Source organism: Grus americana, chromosome 7 (genome assembly GCF_028858705.1).
Source record: "Grus americana isolate bGruAme1 chromosome 7, bGruAme1.mat, whole genome shotgun sequence".
In the NCBI taxonomy this organism is placed as follows: domain Eukaryota; kingdom Metazoa; phylum Chordata; class Aves; order Gruiformes; family Gruidae; genus Grus; species Grus americana.
In genome coordinates this window covers 36,824,868-36,845,307 of record NC_072858.1, presented here as the reverse complement: position 1 = coordinate 36,845,307, position 20,440 = coordinate 36,824,868, and the positions used below count along the sequence as shown (strand labels likewise).

The following is a 20,440-nucleotide window of genomic DNA, read 5'->3' as shown; positions in this document are numbered from 1 at the left end:
AAACATCATTCAGTGACACTACATCGGGGGGGGGGGGGGGGAAGTGCTTTTCCCGAGAACTTAGTTCCAACAAATTAAACCTTCCTCCATGTGGTAAGCACCTAACTTTTCCAGTTTACGATAGCCACGATAAGATAGGTATGTGGAATTACTATTGGCACAAATATCAACCCACCAGACTATAAGCTGTTATGTGAGCTTAAGTAAAACATTTTATGTCTCCTCCCAGAATTCAGATATCACAAACAAACTGGCACGTGAAGCAAAAAGGCATTTATGAAGTGCAACAGAACAAAATAATTTGTATGAAACTGAATTAGAAAAGTCAAGGAGAAACAGACATCTGAATCTCTCAAAAGTAAGTAAATTATACCTATGCCTCTAACATCTCCTCCTTCCTCCAAAAATCATAATCCAAACTTTTTTTTCTTTTTCTCTGCCCAAACTTTGCCTGAATCAGTGTGATGAGCTTTTCCTAGGAGAAAGAATACAATTTAAAGAGCAATGACAGATTTTGCTTTGTTTCAGTAATTACCCCTCAGATGACAGAATTGAAATTTACTCAAAAATTCCTGTGGGCAGAATTTCATCATTCCCCAATGCATTAACACAAACACTTTTCACCTCCTCCTGCATTTTCACAGGACACAAAGGTCAGAGGGGCATGTCTCCTATCACCATTCTGATCCAAGTTCCTGCCAGGTTGTTCATTACTTGTTTGTTATCTGTTAAACTCTGCCCTTTGGGAAGGGACGGAATGAGTAGCTAATTCATTACTAGTGAAATATCTGACGTTTATTAATGATGTGAGGATATCTTGCAAGAAGACATGAAGTTCAGATTTTCACATAGCAGTAGATCATACACTCAGGCTGAACACCATGACTGAAGAAGTGTACAGCTGACTGGTAAAAGCAAACTTATGGTCTCTGAGCTTTTAAGAGTCCATTTCTCTGAGTGCTTCACCTAACTGGTCACAGGAGAAGGAAAAACATCAATGAGCTGGAGCAGTGTAAACATGAAATGCCAAAGAAGTTATTAAAATAGTATTTTATTTTATGAATAAAAACTAAACAGAATTAGGACATGGATTCTATTTTTTCTTTTTCCCTGTTTCCTTTGGATTATTCTGATCATCTCTTTTTGAACCAAGGCCCTCTCTACCATTCCTGTGCTGATCCTGCCACTCACTCTCCAGCTGTCTCAGCATTTCTTGTGTTAGAAGTCCTTCACGCAGCAATCTGTTGGCAAGAGATCCACGTCCATGGCTCTTCAGATCCTCCTGCCTTGTAGCAGACCGATAGCCTTTCAAGTTCCTTGTTCTTCTTTCTGTCGGAACCTCCACCGCAAGAGAGAATGCCTCTGTGGATTTTGCACCATGATGGTGTGAAACCGCCCTAGTATCCCTCTTAGTCCTTGAAAAAGGAAAGTCTTCTGACACAACTTCTGCTGTGCCAGGAGCAGAAGCAGATTGCGAAGCTCGGATCAACTTCGTGATGTTGCAGACACCAACTTGTATAATGTCGTCTAGTTGTTTCTGAATATCCCTTACAAGGACAGCATCAGGGAACATATCCATGAAGCGGTAACTGAAGAGAGGCAAAACAACACACAATTAAACCTTTTTACTAAAGGATTGCTGACTGGGACAAAATACTATGTAAAGTAAAAAAAAAAAAAAATTACGTGTTGCATGGGACGGCCACAGTATTTTAAGTGGCATTTCAGCTGCTCCAATCCAGGATCACCTTGTTTCTAACTTTCTCTCCCTCTGTCAGTCACAAACTGTTCTCTGCAGAACCCGCGACTTGCTCCCACAACATAGCTACATCTGCATTTGTCAAGATCCTCTAAAGGGCCATCAAAGGAGCCCACACAGGCTCGAAGACACTGCTTTTCTAGGACTGTAAGTCATAAAAATTAGGAAAAAATACCAATAATTTCCAGGCACAAAACCAATACCTTAACCACAGATAGAGGTCAAAAACATCATGGACAGCTTCAAGGTGTACAAGTTCTTTGATGTTCTTCGGAGCGGCTAACGGCCATTTGGTGTGCCGACAAAGCCAGTCAAACGTCAGAGGCTCATTTCTACTGAACTGTCTTGCAAACTGAAAAAAAAGCAGACTCAGTGAAGTCCTCAGTTAGGAAAGAAGAAAACCCAAATGAGTTAAATGCCCTTGAGTCCATATACATAGAATACTCCAGAAAATACCTGCTTTGTTTTACACAGCTCAAATGCCAAACATTCTTTTACTTAATTACTCAACACAGGAGTCACCTCTCCTTTCCCGGGCCTCATTAACACAATTTGTCCATGGGCTGTGCACAGAGTTAAGCAACAAAAGTATAGAGCTATCAGAAAAGCATAACACTGAAGGCATATGATTTCATATAGCAAAACAGATGGGCTTTGTCTGTCTGTCTTCTCCTGCTCCTATTCTGTTAATTAACTTGTCTCAGAATTTCCAGGGTTGAGAAAATGTTAAATGTGTTCCCTTACTTAAGAAACACACTATTCACAACCCAAACAGATTAATCTGCACTAGAAATCAGCCCTTCTGAAATCTAGACATCTCAGCTCTTTTACTAACAGATAAACATGCCAAATAAGGTTTAAATTTAACATTTTCAGGAGCACTGATGATGTGGAATAACTGCTTCCTAACTGGCTGACACCAGAAGTTGTTTTGTTTTGTTTTGTCAGTGAACAGGGCTTAAATTCACGCAGGCATTCACAACAGCCTACCTCCCTCTGACATCATATTATGCCCCTCTGTACCTTCATTACTTGGGATCTGAATGCTCAGCATTTTCTTAATGAGGCACTTAGTAATTTTTTTCCCAAGTCTTTAAATCAATCAGCATTATTAGCTGGTTTTGAAAGCACACATCTAATATCTGGGATGTGGGTGCATCACATCAGTTTCCTCTTTAGACTTTATTAAAATTGTTTAACACAGTCTCTAAAATTCCTACAGATTCCTCAAAATAATCACTCTGAGGGCAGAGTGGAAAACAGTTCATCCAGGCCTGAAAAGTGAAATGATGTAATACTGAGAGCAACTTACAGCACTGTATTTTCTGGGGTTTTAATTCTATGCAACTGTATTACAACATCAGCAATCACACTTAAGCCCACATTCTTTTTTTTTGTTGACAAGCTAACACCTTGAAGCAGCAGTATCTCAGTTTTTAAGGACTACTTTTAGACACACTGTCTTGCAAAGCTTAGTGCACAACTGACTACCTAATACAATTTTGATCTCTCCCAGTTCAAAGATCACCTGCAAGGCAAGCAGTGGGATTCTCTGAGGCAAACAGCATAAAAGCTATCCAAATTTTAATTTACATCACAAAATAAGAATCAGTTCTCAGAAGTTAAAAGCTTTGGCCAACAAAAACGGTGAAGAATGTAATTTTTAAAAACCACTTTTTTAATATATATATCTCCAGCTCTTTTATATCACAACTTGTGAGCACTTTTAGAATGCTCTCAAATGATCCAATTACAAAACCCACAATAAATAGAGCAGCTACAGTCTCAATGCACCAAGACCCACTTGCTCGAATATAAACACGACATTTTTTGGAAGAAAAAAAAATAACTGACCTTCAACAATGTGGTACACACAAAAGGCTCTTTTCTGTTCAAGGGTGCAGTGCAGAAGACATATCGTGATCGCAAATTTAGTGGAATGTGCTGAATCATATCTGCTAGAAATTTAAAGTCATCAATATTGCAGACAAAGTAAAGCCCATCGACTTGTGAGAGACTCACAAAAATATCCTGTGAAAACATAACCAAATGAAGAGGATGTTATTACAGGAGAGGGTTGTTAAAGTTTATATTAACAAGCCAAATAATGATTTAGTTTTTTCAAAGGCTAGTTATACTGAAAGAACAGTTAAATATTTCCAATTTGACTCACAGTAATAAGAAAGGGGGCAGGGGAGTTGTCTCTACTCTTTTAACAGGATTTTCATTAAATTCTCTAACAGAGGATCAGAGGAAAAGACATAAAGCACTATGCTTTATTTAAGCATTTTCAATTACCACCTAAGTATCCAATACAAAGTTCTGGAAGCATACATTTTAGTTACAATGAACACAATCACAGGAACCAGTTATTACGATGTTTAGAATTCATTCCAGGTTTGTCACTTAGCATGACCCAAAAAGCTAACTTTACAGCATAAAATTCAATAATTGAGGTATTTTTAGCCCAATGTCAGAAACAGATCTATTTTAGGAAGAAAGAAATCAAAAGATAAATATGGTATTGCAATAGAGTTCAAAGAATACCTGAAACATATCCAAGGTTTGAAGAAAGAAGAGATGCCACTGCACATTGCAGGGGGAATTTTTATGGGCCCCCAAAATTATTTATCTAGTGTACATCTTTGAAAGATTTTTAAAAAGCTCTTTAAAGAAACACTGAGCTGCTTAATTAAATATGTGACTGAATACTTAAGAGATCAATAATAACACACTTTGTTTATCTTAATACTTCCATGAAATACTTTCCCAGAAATTCTCAATAGTAAAATTTTAAAAGTGTGTTGTTACCCTACCAGCCTAAGTCTTCCAGGAGGTCTCCAAGAATAATCTTCTACCTCAAGGTTAGAAATCGTACACTTTGCTACATAACAGTACATGAGCAGAGAACAATAATACGCATTTAAATCCACGAAAGCTACTAAGAATTTCTCAGTGTACTACTTTTTTTAGATACAGTAGTGGAAGCTTGATGTCTGCTTTAAAAGGTTTAGGCACTTCTAAAATTTCTACTATCCAGCTAATGATGAGATCAAGTAGATCCCACAAAAATCTGTTTCCTCCACATTAAGCAGACATTGTTTTACCATAAAGTCCACAGAATCAGGTAGCGCTCAGATGTCCAGAAATCTGACGTGACCAGCCCAGTTTCCCAGGAATTTTCACATAAATTTATCAAAATTTCAATCTCTAATATTTTCAGCCTATGACCAAAATGTCTACATTTAAAATACAGGAAAGGTGAAATGAAAAGGTTGTTGCACAATCTTCAACACACATAAACTTATTTAAACACTTCAACAGCTTTCAAATTTATTATAACACTAAAAAGTTAAGCATTCTAAATGTATTTGCAGTCACTGCTGTGGTCAAGAGAAGAATCCAACTGATAAAAGATACACACAAGGCTGGCTGTTAGGCTCCCGAAGTGCATGTTCGTACAAAAGCAGTGACTATAAGCAATGCTTAGTTTCTAAAGCAGAAGTTAATATTTTGATCATTCTTACAATTAGATTGGATAGAGTGGCATCAGGGAGATGATAAGCAAACATTTCTATCTGCTCAGGAGTAGGATGCAGGCCAGCTGCCTAAAGGGAAAAGAAAGAAAACATTTTCCATCAATTCTCAATTTTGTTCTTAAGTTAGTGCATCAGAAACAAACACAAAAAAGACAAAAATGCAAGACACCAAAGCACCCTACAGAGTCCAGTTTGTTTAGCACACTTATCTGGAACTTAAGAACTTTTGTGTTTGAGCTTTTAATTCTTAAAAGACCAGTTTCAATATATACATTAAAATATTGCAAGCCTCCAAACGGGCCATATATTCAAAGTCACTCTGTCATGATACAATCCATTTTTGTTACTAAGTTGTAAACACACAAGAAAAAATAATTTGGTATCAGAACATAGTAAAACAGCTCCAGAGCACATCTGTACAAACTGGGTACTAAGCCTCTCACCTTCACAGGGCGCACAGGCTCACTCAAAATTTCCTTCAGCTGCATAAGGTCATCACGATGCATTGTAGTGACTTCTCCTTGTTTGAAGGATGAGCCATAACGCCCAGCTCTGCCTGCGATTTGTAGAGCCTGAGAGGTTGTAATGGAATCTATTTCCTTTTCTCCCTTCTCATTGATAGTTGGCTTTACTATGGAGTTAAAAATTATTCTTTTTATACACCTGAAATAGTTGGGGGAAAAAAAACCAAGATAAATCCTTTTTTTGCAAATTATTTCCAATAAATAACCTACTACAGAAGAATTAAAGCCTTTTTTCTTTTCTTTTTTTTTCCATTTTGAGGACTTTTTTCCCTCCATAAATTAAGTGGCCACAAGTGCTACTTATGGACACAGCATATTCAAAAGGGCAGCACAGGACTACTGGTTAGTTGCAGGAGAATCATCATCCCTACACACATCTCAATCTTAATCTGTGCCAATCCATTCATCATCATCTGCCTCAGTAGTTTATAACAATGGCTGCATTGCCTTCAGCAACATAATATATCTGAAACTGCACTGATACTCTTGACAACCTAGCACATCCGACCCCAGTGAATCAAAAGGATCTTAACAGTGTCTACAATCACACAGAATTAGGCCAAATTAGCCATTTAATTCTTAGAGTCAGTTTTAGAATTAAAGCTTAGCTCTACCCAATCACATTGATCACTACTTCAGAATTAAAATGTATGTACTCTGTTACCTAGACATAGCAGATATCCAGCCAAATTAGTCAAACTGGGGGAAAACAAGTGAGGAAACTAATGCATATTACATAACCCAAAAAAATCATACTGTAACCTGTTCCAAGTACTTACAAATTGAGTCCCATTCCAATTGCATCTGTAGCAACTAAAATTTTGCATGGATCATCAGGATCATTGAATTTCTTTGCCTGTTCAAGTTTTGTTCCTAAATGAATGACAAAACAGTTCACATAGCAAACTCTTCTTACAAAACAAAGACAATGTATCACTAAGCCCAATGCCTTTATAACAGGCTGGGGGGGGGGGGAAGTATTTGATTGGTATTTGGCTGTGGTTGGGGGAAGGGGGCAGGAGGGATTTAAATCATTTCCAGAGCTGCGGATAGACTTCATTTACTTACACCTATCTGGAGATCAATATTAAGTACATAATAAAAGTCTAATCCCAAGATTAAAACATCAGTCAAGAAAAGTTGATAATTTTGACTATAGAGATGAAAAACTAGGAAAACTTGTAATGCTTCATTTTAAAAAAAAATTCTAAGAAAGCAGCAAGAAGCAGAACATTCTCTTAAAAATAAAAGGAAGAGTGCTTTACCTGGTGGCAGACTGCCATATATGACAGCACATTCTAATCCTCTGGCTTCAATCTGTCGACTGACTGAGTAAATGTCATTCTTACTGAAACAGACAACGCAGTCCCCAGGCCGGAGGTTATCTAAAGATTCTAAGGCATAATCCAGCACAGTAAGAGGAGTGAGTCTCTTGTAGTTTCGCACCTAGAATTAAAGGAGTTGTCAGAGATAATATGTTTTAAAATGAAAAATTCCTGTAGAATATTGGCCAGCATGGCTATTATCTCAATTGACTGTAACACTGAGGGACCTCTCACAGTCCTGAAAGGATAACTACTGGGAGAAGGTGACATACACCTTATGCACTTGCATACTTGCAGAACTTCCCAAGCTGAGAACTATACAGCCTTTTCAAGAAACACAAGAACTATATATTTTTACATGTAAACTAGATTCACAAAAAGAAGTATACAGGTTATGTAGCAATAGCCATTCTGTCAAGAAATGAGTCTGTTTTCAGTCAGTCACCTGAATGCTGTAACTGGTCCCCTTTCAGAATTAGATGTCCCACCACACACAGATATATACAGCTACAGCTAATTCACAAAGAAGTCATGCAGGCTGGACTTTCTTAGGACCACATTTTATTCTTTTAAATATTCCTCACAAAGGAATCTTCCCAACAACAAAAAAATTATGGCAGTAAAGTTGGGTTTCAGAGATCTTTCAATGAGTTTCTTCCGGAGGCGTTAGCTCTTTTACACCTCTCCTCATCATATGGAGAATAACTATCAACAAATCCAGTAACCTAAGCAAACTTGAGGGCACTGTGTACTCCTCCAGGAAGAACAGAACTGTAAAGAAAGGCCCTAAACAGCTGTAGCATTCCCTGAGGGGAAGTTAGGAAAGCATTTATCTTCTTTAAGCAAAACAATACCACTATCAAAAAAAATAAAAAAATCTGCAACATCTCCTTTTGCTTACAGGAATTGAGAAACATTTTAACAAGAACTCCTGCAAGAATAACTTTGATCAGTGATATCCCCAAAAGACTCTAAATTTTTTCCTGTTTTCCAGCAAGGAAAAACTGATGTTCTGTCCATAACTTTACGGAATTAAAGAACTCACTTCAACTTCCTCCCCTGTAGTGTACATGAGCTCTGTCACCAAGTCAATAGCAGCAGCTTCTCCACAAACGTGGATTTCTTCTGCACAGAGTCCTGAACAAGATCCAATGAAATAAAATGCAAAATGTTACATATTTATAGACAACAGTAGCTTTAGCTGACTTTTAAGTTACCCCAAAATTACATTTTGCTTGCTTAACACATCAATGAGGACTCTATTTCACCTCCTTCCACATCCCAAACCAGTACCTAGAGCCTCTCACACAATACACTACTTCCTAGAAGAGCTCCAGCTGCTCTTGATCTTGTATTAGCAAGCAACACTTGGAAATCCATTAGTATGATCAGCAGCAGCTAACACCTTGTTGCATCCTCTCAGCCAAAACAAAATACCCTCAACCACTGAACAAATGGAGCAAAGCTTTGAGCGTGTTTTATTTACTACTAATGTTTTACTAACTCCCAAACCACAGCAGAACTGAAGAGCTTTGTTTTCTGCATGACCACCTAAAATTATGAATACATCTCTAATGCAGTCAGAATAGAAAAAGGGGAAAAAATGGCAGGTAGGGGAAGTGTGACAAATCATCCTGTTAAACTTAGCATCAAAAGCAGTGAAGGGAAGAGCACAGCGGGAATCAGATTCTAAACTTCTGTTCCAAATTTGAGGAAAAATTAGTTTCAAAAATTCCTCTTGAAAAATTCTGAAACTATCAAAAGAAGCTTTTTTAAAAGAAATTAACAGACCAATGAAGCTCTATAAATGAGCCATTTGAAATTAACACTACAAAATATTTAATCTTCACCATGTTGCCATACATTTAACAGTATGTCTTCGTAATGAAATCTCTGAAAAATTGTGTTGCTTTAATTGAACAAAAAACCCCGTACTTCTAGAAAATTATCAATGTCAAAGGACAGCACAGTGTAACAACACAAAGACTCTGTATTATCCAAGGAAGCAAAACTAAAAAAGGCATCTGTATAACTTAGAGAATAGTTTTTTTAAAAAAACATTCATTAAGTAAAACATGAGAGCTCATTGCCATACAGACAAATCCTTTGAGGCAGAGTATCTCTCTAACTTGCTGTGAGAAGATACATGAAGAAACAATACTCGCTTTTATTTTGCATCACACATGGTAACCACTTATAAATATACTGACTGCTAAGCTTAAATTTAATGTACCATTATAGTCACATTAAACTAGTTCACTGTTGACACTAACAAGCTTACCCAGAAGGGCTCGTGTCCAAGCCCATCCTCTGGCAGGATCTCTGATCATCTGAATTTCATCAATCACAGCAACTTCATCTTAAAACAAAGAAGAAAAATATGATGCGCCAAGGAAGAGCATCTAGAACAGCAGTACAACACAGGAAGGAACTTGAAGGCTTTCTAAAAAAGTTGCTCAAATCAAGCTCATCCTCTACCACCAAAAAGCTATTCTGAGATGATCCAGCTTTTATTAACTGTTCTAACACAGTTCAGAAATTGTTCAAGTAAGAGTGATTCAGAATAGCTTGGCTACTTCAGAGTCCAAGCAATAATAAACATAAAGGTACCACAGATATGACTGAAATAATTTTGTATACATACAAGGTGTATTAGTGCTGCACATTTCAATGGTACAAGCAATATGAGGAGCTTGTCTGGCATCTTCATTGGCATACACGCGCTCTTCCCCTGTCACCAAGTCACATGGCACGTTCTAAAGGAAAGCAGAAAACTCACGTTAAATTTCTTGACTATAACAGAATATCCTTTCCAAAGGGGGAAAAAAATAAATCAGTTTCTTAAGAGTACTTTTTAAGACAGTATAATGGAAGCTATCCAGAAAATAACTACTCAGCCTTTTGAGATTTGTGCCCTGTATTTAAGTCCTATCAGACTGAAGAGTATAATGAAGAGGTAGTATCTGTAATTAGATGCCCTCCCCTACTCCTGCAGGAGATTATATCTTCCTCTGAGCATTTCGGAGTTGTCACATCTGCAACAAAAGATCTGTCAAAGAGCTGTAGTACAAGGGGCTCATAAAGTAAGGTCAGCAGCAAAGGAGCCTTGCAAGCTCCAGCCTCCTCCAGTTCATTTGGTGATTGCCCTGCTGTCTCATACTCACACAGCAAGAGTTCATGAGGACTAGCTGTGAGAGACAGCAGGGGCCACCACCCTGTGTGCAGTAACGCTGCTAACAAGGAACACCACTACATGCTATCCACATTCACTACACAGTAAAAATGTTACAGGTATCTCCTAGGACAAGCCAATCTTTCTCATGTGTTGCTTTGATAAACCAATAACAGGAAATTACAAATTCTAAATCATAGACTTATTAAAAAAAGAGAAAACACAAGATCATTTGGTAAACACTACTGTACATACACACTGGTGAGTGAGGAGCCTTCAAAAAAGATGCTGGAAGCAATAAAAAAAAGAAGTACTAAAGAAAGCTTCCTCTAGGGACCTGATACACAGCACTGCTCTCAACACATCTGAAGCTGCAGAACTTTTTGTTAGATGGTTGAGTGAAATATATTTAAACATTGAAACAGAAGGCTGAGGGGAGTTAAGCAAGGGTAATTTCTTGCGAACAAGCTAAAATAAAGGTCATGGGTAAAAGAAGACATGGTTTTCACACTGAAAAAGCTACTGGTAGAACCTAGCTAAACCCAGGGAGGGAAAAAATACATGAAAATGGAGGCAGGTTACAGGGATGATTGCACAGCATGTGCTTTGGGGAAAGTGATGTTCCATTTGGGGAAACAATGTTCCATTCTGCACGCCTAAAGCAGAAATGCACAACTGGTATTCACATGAGCTGACAGTACTGCAAAGTAAAGGCATAAAGGTTCAAGCACACTGCTTCGTGGACTACCTTAAGCAACTACAGTGCTTTACAAACATGCATTCATGAGACTGTTCCAGTACTAAGGATGTAAGTAAGTAATATAACATACTGACAGCATCATTACTCTTTTGGAAGATCTCATGAGCCAGAAGTTTTAGTGGACCGCAGTATATTCCAGATTTTGCTGACAAAAATCTCTGGATAGCATGGTACGTTTTTCCACTGTTTGTAGGACCGGCATGAAATATTATTTTTCTCTGAATAGCCCTGGCGTCAGGATACCTAAAGCAATCACAAAAAAGCAGATCTGTTGCAGATTTATCTGGTGTTCTGGATACTGACTGAGGGGAAATTGCAAATTAGCTTAAACATTTACTTAGTAATGGACTTATTAACGTGTGTTGAAAACAGAAAGATCAAATTCTTAAATAGAGACAGTATAAAGAGGTTACTATGTCTTATACGTTCATCTTCTACAGCATACAACACTTTCAAAGATTTAGAGTGGAATTCACACATCGTGTTCAAAATAATTCTCATTATCATGGTCTCTCTCCCTGGGTATATTAGCATTTTAAGGTTCTGGCGCGCTACCTCCCAAACAGATACAGCCAGAAGGCAGCTTTTTGGAAAGGCAATACCAACTCAGCAACTTTCATAGCTGATATAATCTTATTTTCTTTTTAATTGCTTACAACATATCTTGTAACAAAGATCATAGAATCATAGTATGGTTTGGGTTGGAAGAGACCTTTAAAGGTCATCTAGTCCAGCCCCCCTGCAATGAGCAGGGACACCTTCAACGAGATCAGGTTGCTCAGAGCCCTGTCCAACTTGACTTTGAATGTTTCCAGGGATGGGGCATCTACCTCCTCTCTGGGCAACCTGTGCCAGTGTCTCCGCATCCTCATGATAAAAAATATCTTCCTTATATCTAGTCCGAATCTACCCACTTTTAGTTTAAAACCATTACCCCTTGTCCTATCGCTACAGGCCCTACTAAAAAGTCTGTCCCATTCCTGACACAAATTATTGTAAAAACAGAAAAATGGAACTGAAAATATAGTGCAATTATGCATCATAAAGCTTAAGTCCACAGACTATGAAATTCTATGACACTACTTAAACACACTGACCAGTTGGGAGGCAATCTTAAATCACTGATCTTGCGCAGATCATCCATACAGTCCAGCATCGGAAAGATCTGCTTTGCATGTCTCAGGAAAAATGGAAAGAGATCATCCACGTGACCTAGAAGACAAACTCTTTTAGGAAAGTTCGCTTGCTTGTCTGAAGGTGTGCATCTTCATAACAAACTTCAAAAAAAAAAAAAAAAGAATCTACTACTTCCACCACACACTTACGTAATTCTTTCAACTTCTGACTCTCTACAAAGTTCAATAATTATCTCAATGGCAGAAAGGTAAACTAACATGACTCATTAAGCAATGTAATGTAAACATAATAGCATGAAAAAAAAATCTCATTTCAGTATATTCACTCTGGCTAGCCCACATGTCTAGAGAACTTCCAAATAAAATGAGAAGCTACAGAAAAGTTGGATGAGAAACAGCTTTTCTGTCCTAAGAAGATTTTAGCCTCTTCTTCTTAAATTCATGTGCTGCTTTGGAATAAAATAAAATAAAAGCTTCTAAAATGCTTTTATGAATGAACACAGAAAAACATAATAGTTTATAGCTTCTCTAAGCTACTAAAACTTGGGATGCTGGTTCAAAATTGTGAGTCTCCAGTTCCTAGGTGAGAAAACAAAAATGGAAGAATCAACTCAGGAGAGACACCCAATTTCACTCTTCTGAATGTTTGCAGAATAAACGTGTGGCCTTAAAGGTGTCATTTCAGGTCACACTCCAATTGTCCAACTCTCACAGAATTTCAAAGAACCATCTGGATCTAAAAAACTTTTATTATCAAACACACTCATACAAAAAAAAAAAAAGTAGTATTTTTTGATTTGAGGTGGTTTTTTAAAATTGAGAATTAGTATTCAATGAATCAAAATTATTGTTAAGAATTTAAAGAACTTAAAAAGTGTAATATTTTCAATTATCATCTTTGGACAAGCAAAGCTCAACTAAAAAACTTCAAAACTGCCACAATAAACAACCTTTTACACTCCTATATATGTGAGTTTTAAGGCAACATAAACAATGCTCACATACAAGTAAATAAGGAATGGAAATGAGGGAATCATATGGAAGATTTTATGCACAACTATAATAAAAAGACACTTTAAATTTCCTAAGAAGATAAACATTTAAAATCTACACATTTACATTTTAAGACAAAACTTATGTCCACTGTAACCTTTAAATTACCATAATTAAAGACACAGATAACTACACCAAAGATCTGAAGCTCAGACTCTGCAGAAGGCTGTTTCTGCTGTTACCAGCTCACATCACCTCTTGGTTAAGTGCCGTTAATTACAACACACCATGCAGTAAACAAGGAAACAACACTCCTATTAGTGCCACAGGGACACAGAGCAGTCACGGAGCTGTATTCCCAAGTATGTAAAGCCACCTAGCCAGGAGAAAACTCTCAAAGTGCCCCCTAGTGACTACTGAATTTTTAAGAGAGGAATAAACTGAACAGTACTGTTTTCATTTCAGCAGTGAATGGATGCTATAAAACAACAGGCTGCTTCTTGCTAAGACCTCCACCTCTTTTGTTTCCACTTCAGAAGATTTAAGGACTCCATAGGATGGCACGAATGTTTCTGAAGAGGAAGCAGTGATTTTTAACCTCTTTTATGGCATAGCAGGGGGGTCCACAGTTACGTAGGCAAGCATACAGGTCAAAAACAAGACAAAACCCGTGTATTTTATTTTACAAGCACTCCAGATACTTGCCTGCACCACAGCATATATCATTGAGAATAATATGCAAATCAGCACTCACAGAACTGGATTCCATGATATACTTCCTAAAGCTTATAAACGCTTGGTGAAACAGGCGAGCTGCCAAAAAAAGGAACAAAGTGAATGTGACTGGGATCACAAACCCGTATTTGTAAACACTCAACAAACCACTGAAGTAGCCCCATTAAAAACCTATAACTTAACATGAGATATTACAAGTAAATATGAAGGTTATTTGAACTGAGTGACAGAGAGAACCTAAACAAGCAGTGTCATGAGATCCATAAAAGATCAGATCTACCTAATACCATTACCAAATAAAAACAGATTTCACATTTAAAAAAAGTTAATAAAAATCTTACAACATTTTCTTACCATCTAATCCATTTTCTGCTCCTAGTCTTTGGATTTCTTTTCTTTTGTAGAATTTATTTAAGTTTTTTAGAACTTCACCTGCAGAAAAAGAGTAATGTTTTTTTAGTTTGATCAAAATTAAATCAATTCTGCTGACCCAAAGATCATGGCCCATAGTCTCTTTATTTTGGAGAGAGCGAGTATTTGCCAAGTTGAACAGACTCAAATGTCTCCCTCCCTAAATTAAACACAATCAATGATTGAATCTATTGTAGAAAAGAACAATCTTAAACTGCAGCAGAGTAAGAACTGCCACGAAGATGAGGTCAGTATCTCAGAGACACTCTCCCTGGTACTTGATAGGAAAGCATAAAGGTGTGAACCTACGGCAAACATACTATGGAACAAAGTAATTAAGGTTTTGGGGTGGTTTTGTTTGCTTTTTAGCAGCACCTATCGGGAAACAGCAGATTTTAACGTGAAAGTAAATCTGCTTAAACCACTTGGTAACAGCTTTTACTAAAATATCCTGAGAGACCTTCTTCCCTCCACATTGCTTCCGAGACACACTCTCCAGAAAGATCAGGCAAGTCAGATGCGGTATTCTTCCTCTTTCTCATGTTAAATAAAGGAGGAGAGAAGAAAACTTAACAGACTTTCTTCATATATATCACAAATTACTCAGGTTTGTTTGTAAACATATCTTATTGTAAAGTTATTAATAAATGCTTTCCGTCCCCTGAAAGGCAAGTTCACAGTTGCAATAAAATTGTATTTACTAACATACACTCTGAATTTAGTTTATTAAAGGTTAGTTAAATCACAATGGCAAAATCGCGTCCCCTGCCCACCAACAGCAGATCAGAAATTCACACCAACCTAGCAAATATCATGACATATATCCATAAACTTACATTATTCTCAAAATTCAAGTCTACAAATCCTATATTATAAAACGCTAGGACCGATACATAATGCAGCACACCACTGGTCTGTCAGAACAAGTCACTGAACAGAACACTGCCAAGCTCTACTCTCTCCAATTAACTCCATAACTAACTCTTCGAAGTCTCTGCCACGACACAGAAAGCTTCCCATGAGATCGATCTTGCCTCTCTTTTCAAGGAACTATACTCTAGAACAGAGATAACCCACTTTGCATAATGAAAATCATCAAGTGACAAGAATACAGCAAAGTTCAACTGCAGGCAAAGCCAGAAGCAGGAGAGCAGTGGCTACATCCCATACCCTGTGTGTGGTTACAGTAATCTATTAACGGATTAACTAACAGTCTGAAACATTCACAAAGGTAACTCAGCAAGATTGCCAGCAGGCTTACATTTACTACACAGGCATCCAAACTCATACATAAACAGAAAATGTTTAAGGGCCCAGAAATCAAAGAGAGATTGGAAAACACTGCATTAAAAGAAAGCAGAGGGCTAAATTCTCTTCAGAGCTTCCATATGAAGTTGTAACAGTAACACATCATCAGCCACGTATCTAAATTCACCACATACTGGCCTTACTACAAGAGGAAAAGGTCAATGCCAAAACACTTGTTACTATCCAAGGCAACATGACATTGGGATCGTGGCAGCCCTCAACATCCAAGGTCACGATCCTTCCTAAGCACAAATACTTCTCTTAACAATAAGGTGCATCAAAACAAAACAAAGCTGGCATTGCACTCCAACTAGACATGCCCACATGATCTTAATCGAACTGCACGTAGTACTACTTCTACAGCAACAGCTAGCAGTCAGGGTACGTACTCAGGAGACCTGTGTCCTGCCTCTACCGTTACCCTTTTTACTATTCAATTGTTTTAAGATTTCCCTTTCTTTACTATTTTCTCATTCTAGAACATTATTTTAGCTCTTACTCCTCAATTACTTCGACATCTCAGCAGCATTTTTATGGTTGTGTGTAAAAAGACAGCCTGACTCTGCAGTTAAGTTCAGAAATTATGCTGTTAGCCTCCAATGTATCAGATTCATTTAGATATTTCAGCCCTATTTGCAGGAAAACTTCATTTTCCTGCATCTGAGATGACAACAGTCCATTTCAGTAAGCCTGTGTGCTACCACTGAGGCAGTTAAGTGCTTTATTTTAAAATTCCTCCAGAACTATTAGACTTCTATTGTCCAGCCCAAGTGACCTTGTGCATCTAGCTAATCCACTTGTTCAGGCGCCTCCTGTTTCTGATGCATGAATTGCTGACAACAACCTTGTCTTCCCTAGCATACATTTCTGACCAGTAAGCACAGCCCCATGGTCTGACAAGTGAAGCCACAGAACTGACATTCAATATGACAACTGAGCATTAGGGCTCTAAATCAACAACCATATCAAGGTTTCTGCAAAGCCACATGGCACAAAGGGCTGATCTTTCATACAGTAGATTTTTCTGTTTACATTTATTTATATAATCGTTAATGGATCATCTGCACATCAGGAGGCCCATATTCAAACCAAACCTAATTTGTGCTGCCCACTGACTTGGCAGCATTCAGGCCTGGTACTGAAGATCATGAAGCCAGGTACCAGTCTTTCAACCTCTGCTGACAGCAGATCACTTACCTTTATGACACCTTCTCTCATTGCTCTCTACACTCCTTTCTTTTGATAGCACATGCATTAGCAGACCTCTTGTCCCTTTCACCCTCCTATCTAATTTTAACATCATGGTTTATTTTTTCCTTTTTTTTTTTTACATAACTGCTCCTTAGATATTTCACTATAATGTGCTCATGTATTACCTACTCACTCAACAATCAGCTTGTTCAATGAGGCAATCATACAAGGGGTTTAGCAAACACCTACTTAGATCTTAAATCATTCCATCATACGGTATTTCATATTGCTCTATTGTTACCCATAACACTGTGTATTTGGGCTTTTCACAAGCATACTATCATCACACAAATATATCAGAAACATTACTAATGTAAAAGCAATGAAAGGCTACAGAAAGACAGATTCTGCCATAACCTCTGTAAGAGAAGCTCAATAGCAAAGCTCCTTCTAACTGTAACCTATTTGATGCACAATAATTGAAAGCATACATCACCAATCATAAGGACACACTTCCCATGAAGTTGTGGAAAACAGATGCAGCTGTGAATGAATTCCACTACATGCTGTTAAGCGGCAGGTTTGTTAGAAAGGTTTTGCAAAACTGGCTTTGCAAAAGTAAGCTTCTAAAAAGGCTTCTGTTATACTGACAGTCTTTGACTAGCGTGAAAACTATGATCATTGTCTCACTTCAGCAACTAGCAAGCTAACAAGGTGATTCACACTGGAATTATGCGCACTATAAGTAACAAAGTTTCTTCACAAGCTGTAATCATAAAACCTGTAAATACAATTTTCTTTACTGAATCTAGTCCAATATTTGACAGTAGAATCTGACAGAGTATCTTCATTCAAAATATCAAAAAACACAGATGCATGATACTGTGCATGGTCAGAATCTGAAGGGGGAAGCAAAGGAAGACTATTTCATAAAAGAGAATGGATTATATTTGCTAAGGAAGGTCTCATTCAGTTTGCTCTATAACATTATTGATGAGTTTCAAAATACAAAATTACTGACAGCAACAGAGAGCGAGCACTACAGGCCAACAAGCCAGACAAGCACCATACTGGTCACCTGGCTGGTATTCCTTGTAAGTCTCACATGAAAGAACTTCAGGCAGTTTGAAGTGATTGATTTTCACCTGTGGGAACCTGAATAATTTTAGCCAATCTGTTCTCTCTCAACAAATTAGCAGAGATCAAACAGAATCTATACTTATTTTCCCAGAGCATTTTAGTTGTAACTTTGAAGAAATCCAACATAACCACTTATTTAATAAATGAGATGAGTAACATACAAGTAAGATGCCACTGTTCATATTTATTGGCATCTGAGGAATGCAGTACTAATTTAAGGTGACACTCAAAAACAAGTCTGAAAACAACACAGTTTTTTTGCATTACAGCTGTTCAGCTGTTTTCTCCTAGCTAGACTTTTTAGCTGTCAGGGCCAGGTATCTTTTTCTCAAGGGCTCTGAACAAGTTAAGATCATTTTCCCATGTTTCCTATACCTGGGGTTAATACAAATAATATGCCATCAGAACACTTACTTAGGAGAACATATAAAGGAAAAAAGTTTCCATTTACTTGCTTTGGGATCACCAAACATCAAAAGGAGCAAGAACTTGTTTCTTATTTATCGAGTCTTTAAATATAGTGTTCTGGCACAGCTAGATAAAATAAGACCATTCCTGAGCAGAAGACTAAACACGGATGAATAATGAACAAGATGTATGGTTTATAATTAAAGCAAACACTGAAAAAGCAGTTACAACTCAATCAATAGTTCTTGAGATATAATTGCATATAAAGACATCAAAGAACAGAAGTATAGAGCATCTAAAGATCAACAACAGAATTTCTTCTGCTTCCACTTAAGTGTCAAAAATTAATGTGTCAAGTAAATTGACAGGATATATACCTAGCAGGTACATAAAAGAGAAACATAAAACTTTGAGAAAGATGTTACTTTACTTCAAGACTGAAGTTCAAACTCCTATTCTGCTTCTGACATACTCAGCAGCTCTCATGACACAGAGGGCACTGAAGCAGATAGCTCTTGACACAGCTTTTCCCAGCTGCTAAACAGAAACCTATACTTAACATTTACTTGCTCATACTTTAAGATGTGCAAACCCAAGAATACACAAACAGACCTGCATTGTTCTAACTGAAAATTATACTTAAGTTTCTAAAACTGATGGCCCATAACTAGAAATACTGAATGTTTTGCCCAATTTTGATCCAGGCACATTCACACACCAATGATGCTCTTCCGTCTGTAACACCAATATTTGAATCATAGAATACCAGGTTGGAAGGGACCTCAAGGATCATCTGGTCCAACCTTTCTTGGCAAAAGCACAGTCTAGACAAGATGGCCCAGCACCTCATCCAACTGAATCTTAAAAGTGTCCAATGTTGGGGAATCCATCACTGGAGATTATTCCAATGGCTGGTCATTCTCATTGTGAAAAGTTTTCCTCTTGTGTCCAACTGGAATCCCCCCAGAAGTAACTTGCACCCCTTACCCCTCCTCTTTTCCATATGACTCTCTGTAAAAAGGGAGTCTCCATCTTCTTTGTAGCCACCCTTTAAGTAATGGAACATGGTGATGAGGTCTCCCCTAAGCCTTCTTGTCCCAAGGCTGAACAAACTCAACTTGCTCAGTCCTTCCTCACATAGCAGGCAGGTTTTGAGAAATATGCCAGGTTTTGAGAAAACTATTACTTCTAAGTTCAGATGCAGTTATGGTTTCATAATGCTTTCAGGTTAGCCATGGGACCAGCCCTCACATCAAGCACCTTTATCCTGACTGCACCAAAATAGGGAGTGGAAGAACTAGGTCGACAGTTTTCCTCCACACTGGGCACACTTAATGGGCCTTGGTAAAAACCTCACGATCGGTCATATTACCTCACCTGACAGCTTTTATCCCACTTTCACATTCGCGGGCCACACCGGTCAGACAAGCCGCAAGGAAAGACCCCCTGCTCTCAACAGATAAACCCCCAAGAAACAACCGGAACGGAGCGGCGGGCGCCGCGGGGAAAGGACAGACGACGGCCGCCCACAGGGCGGGCCGCCCGGCGCCAATTCCTCTCAGCCCTCACGAGGACCCAGCCCCTCCGTTCCTGGCGGGAAAAGGACGGGCAGGGCCTGCGCTGCCCCTTCCCGCCGCCGCCTCACGGTCCCTACCCAACAGCCGCCTCCGCGTCACAGCCGCCCGCGCTCACCCTTGTCGAGGGGCCGCGTGAGCTCGGCGCCCACATCTTCCTCGGCCGCGTCGTCGACGGGCTTCAGCGGCACGGGCACGAAGAGAGAGGTGTCGGGGGCCCGGGAGCCGCCGTCCCCGCCGACTGAGGAGGAAGAGGAGGACGCGGCGGCGGGCAGCCGGGCGGCGGCGGCTCCCCCATGGCGGAGGACGAGCCCCACGCGCGCCGGGAGCCGCAGCAGCGGCCACGCGCACCTCCTCATCGGCGGCGAAGGGCAGCGGCGGCGGCACGGCGCGGGGCTCGCGCGTCATCGCGCGTCGACCGCGCGACCGCCCTCTGCCGCGCATGCGCAGCGCTGATAGCGGAAC

The 20,440-nt window shown here is 38.9% G+C and overlaps 1 protein-coding gene across 2 annotated transcripts; it reads right to left on the bottom strand.

Moving 5' to 3' along the window:
• Positions 1–773: 773 nt before the first annotated feature.
• Positions 774–20,404, bottom strand: SUPV3L1 (Suv3 like RNA helicase). Of its 2 annotated transcripts, none has more exons than XM_054831235.1 (15): positions 20,094–20,402; positions 14,298–14,375; positions 13,914–14,021; positions 12,177–12,291; positions 11,154–11,322; positions 9,792–9,903; positions 9,429–9,506; positions 8,193–8,284; positions 7,088–7,268; positions 6,602–6,695; positions 5,742–5,961; positions 5,287–5,367; positions 3,614–3,790; positions 1,963–2,111; positions 774–1,589 (listed from the first exon to the last, which is right to left on the bottom strand). In XM_054831235.1, exons 1-15 carry the CDS (start codon positions 20,332–20,334, stop codon positions 1,094–1,096), a joined length of 2,391 nt encoding a protein of 796 aa, XP_054687210.1. In that variant the 5' UTR covers positions 20,335–20,402; the 3' UTR covers positions 774–1,093. The 2 variants fall into 2 exon arrangements, 1 of the variants encoding a protein (XP_054687210.1); XR_008577835.1 differs by having other exon boundaries at positions 1,472–1,589; positions 1,687–2,111; positions 20,094–20,404.
• Between the last annotated feature and the right edge of the window lie 36 nt (positions 20,405–20,440).

Coding starts and splice junctions, on each gene's coding strand:
- SUPV3L1 (XM_054831235.1), bottom strand. CDS start 20,334: ATGAGGAGGTGCGCGTGGCCGCTGCTGCGGCTCCCGGCGCGCGTGGGG. Junction 8,285..9,428: donor TTGGACACGAGCCCTTCTGG/GTAAGCTTGTTA, acceptor GATCTTGTTCAG/GACTCTGTGCAGAAGAAATC. Junction 5,368..5,741: donor AGCCTGTGCGCCCTGTGAAG/GTGAGAGGCTTA, acceptor TTTTCCCTTTAG/GCAGCTGGCCTGCATCCTAC.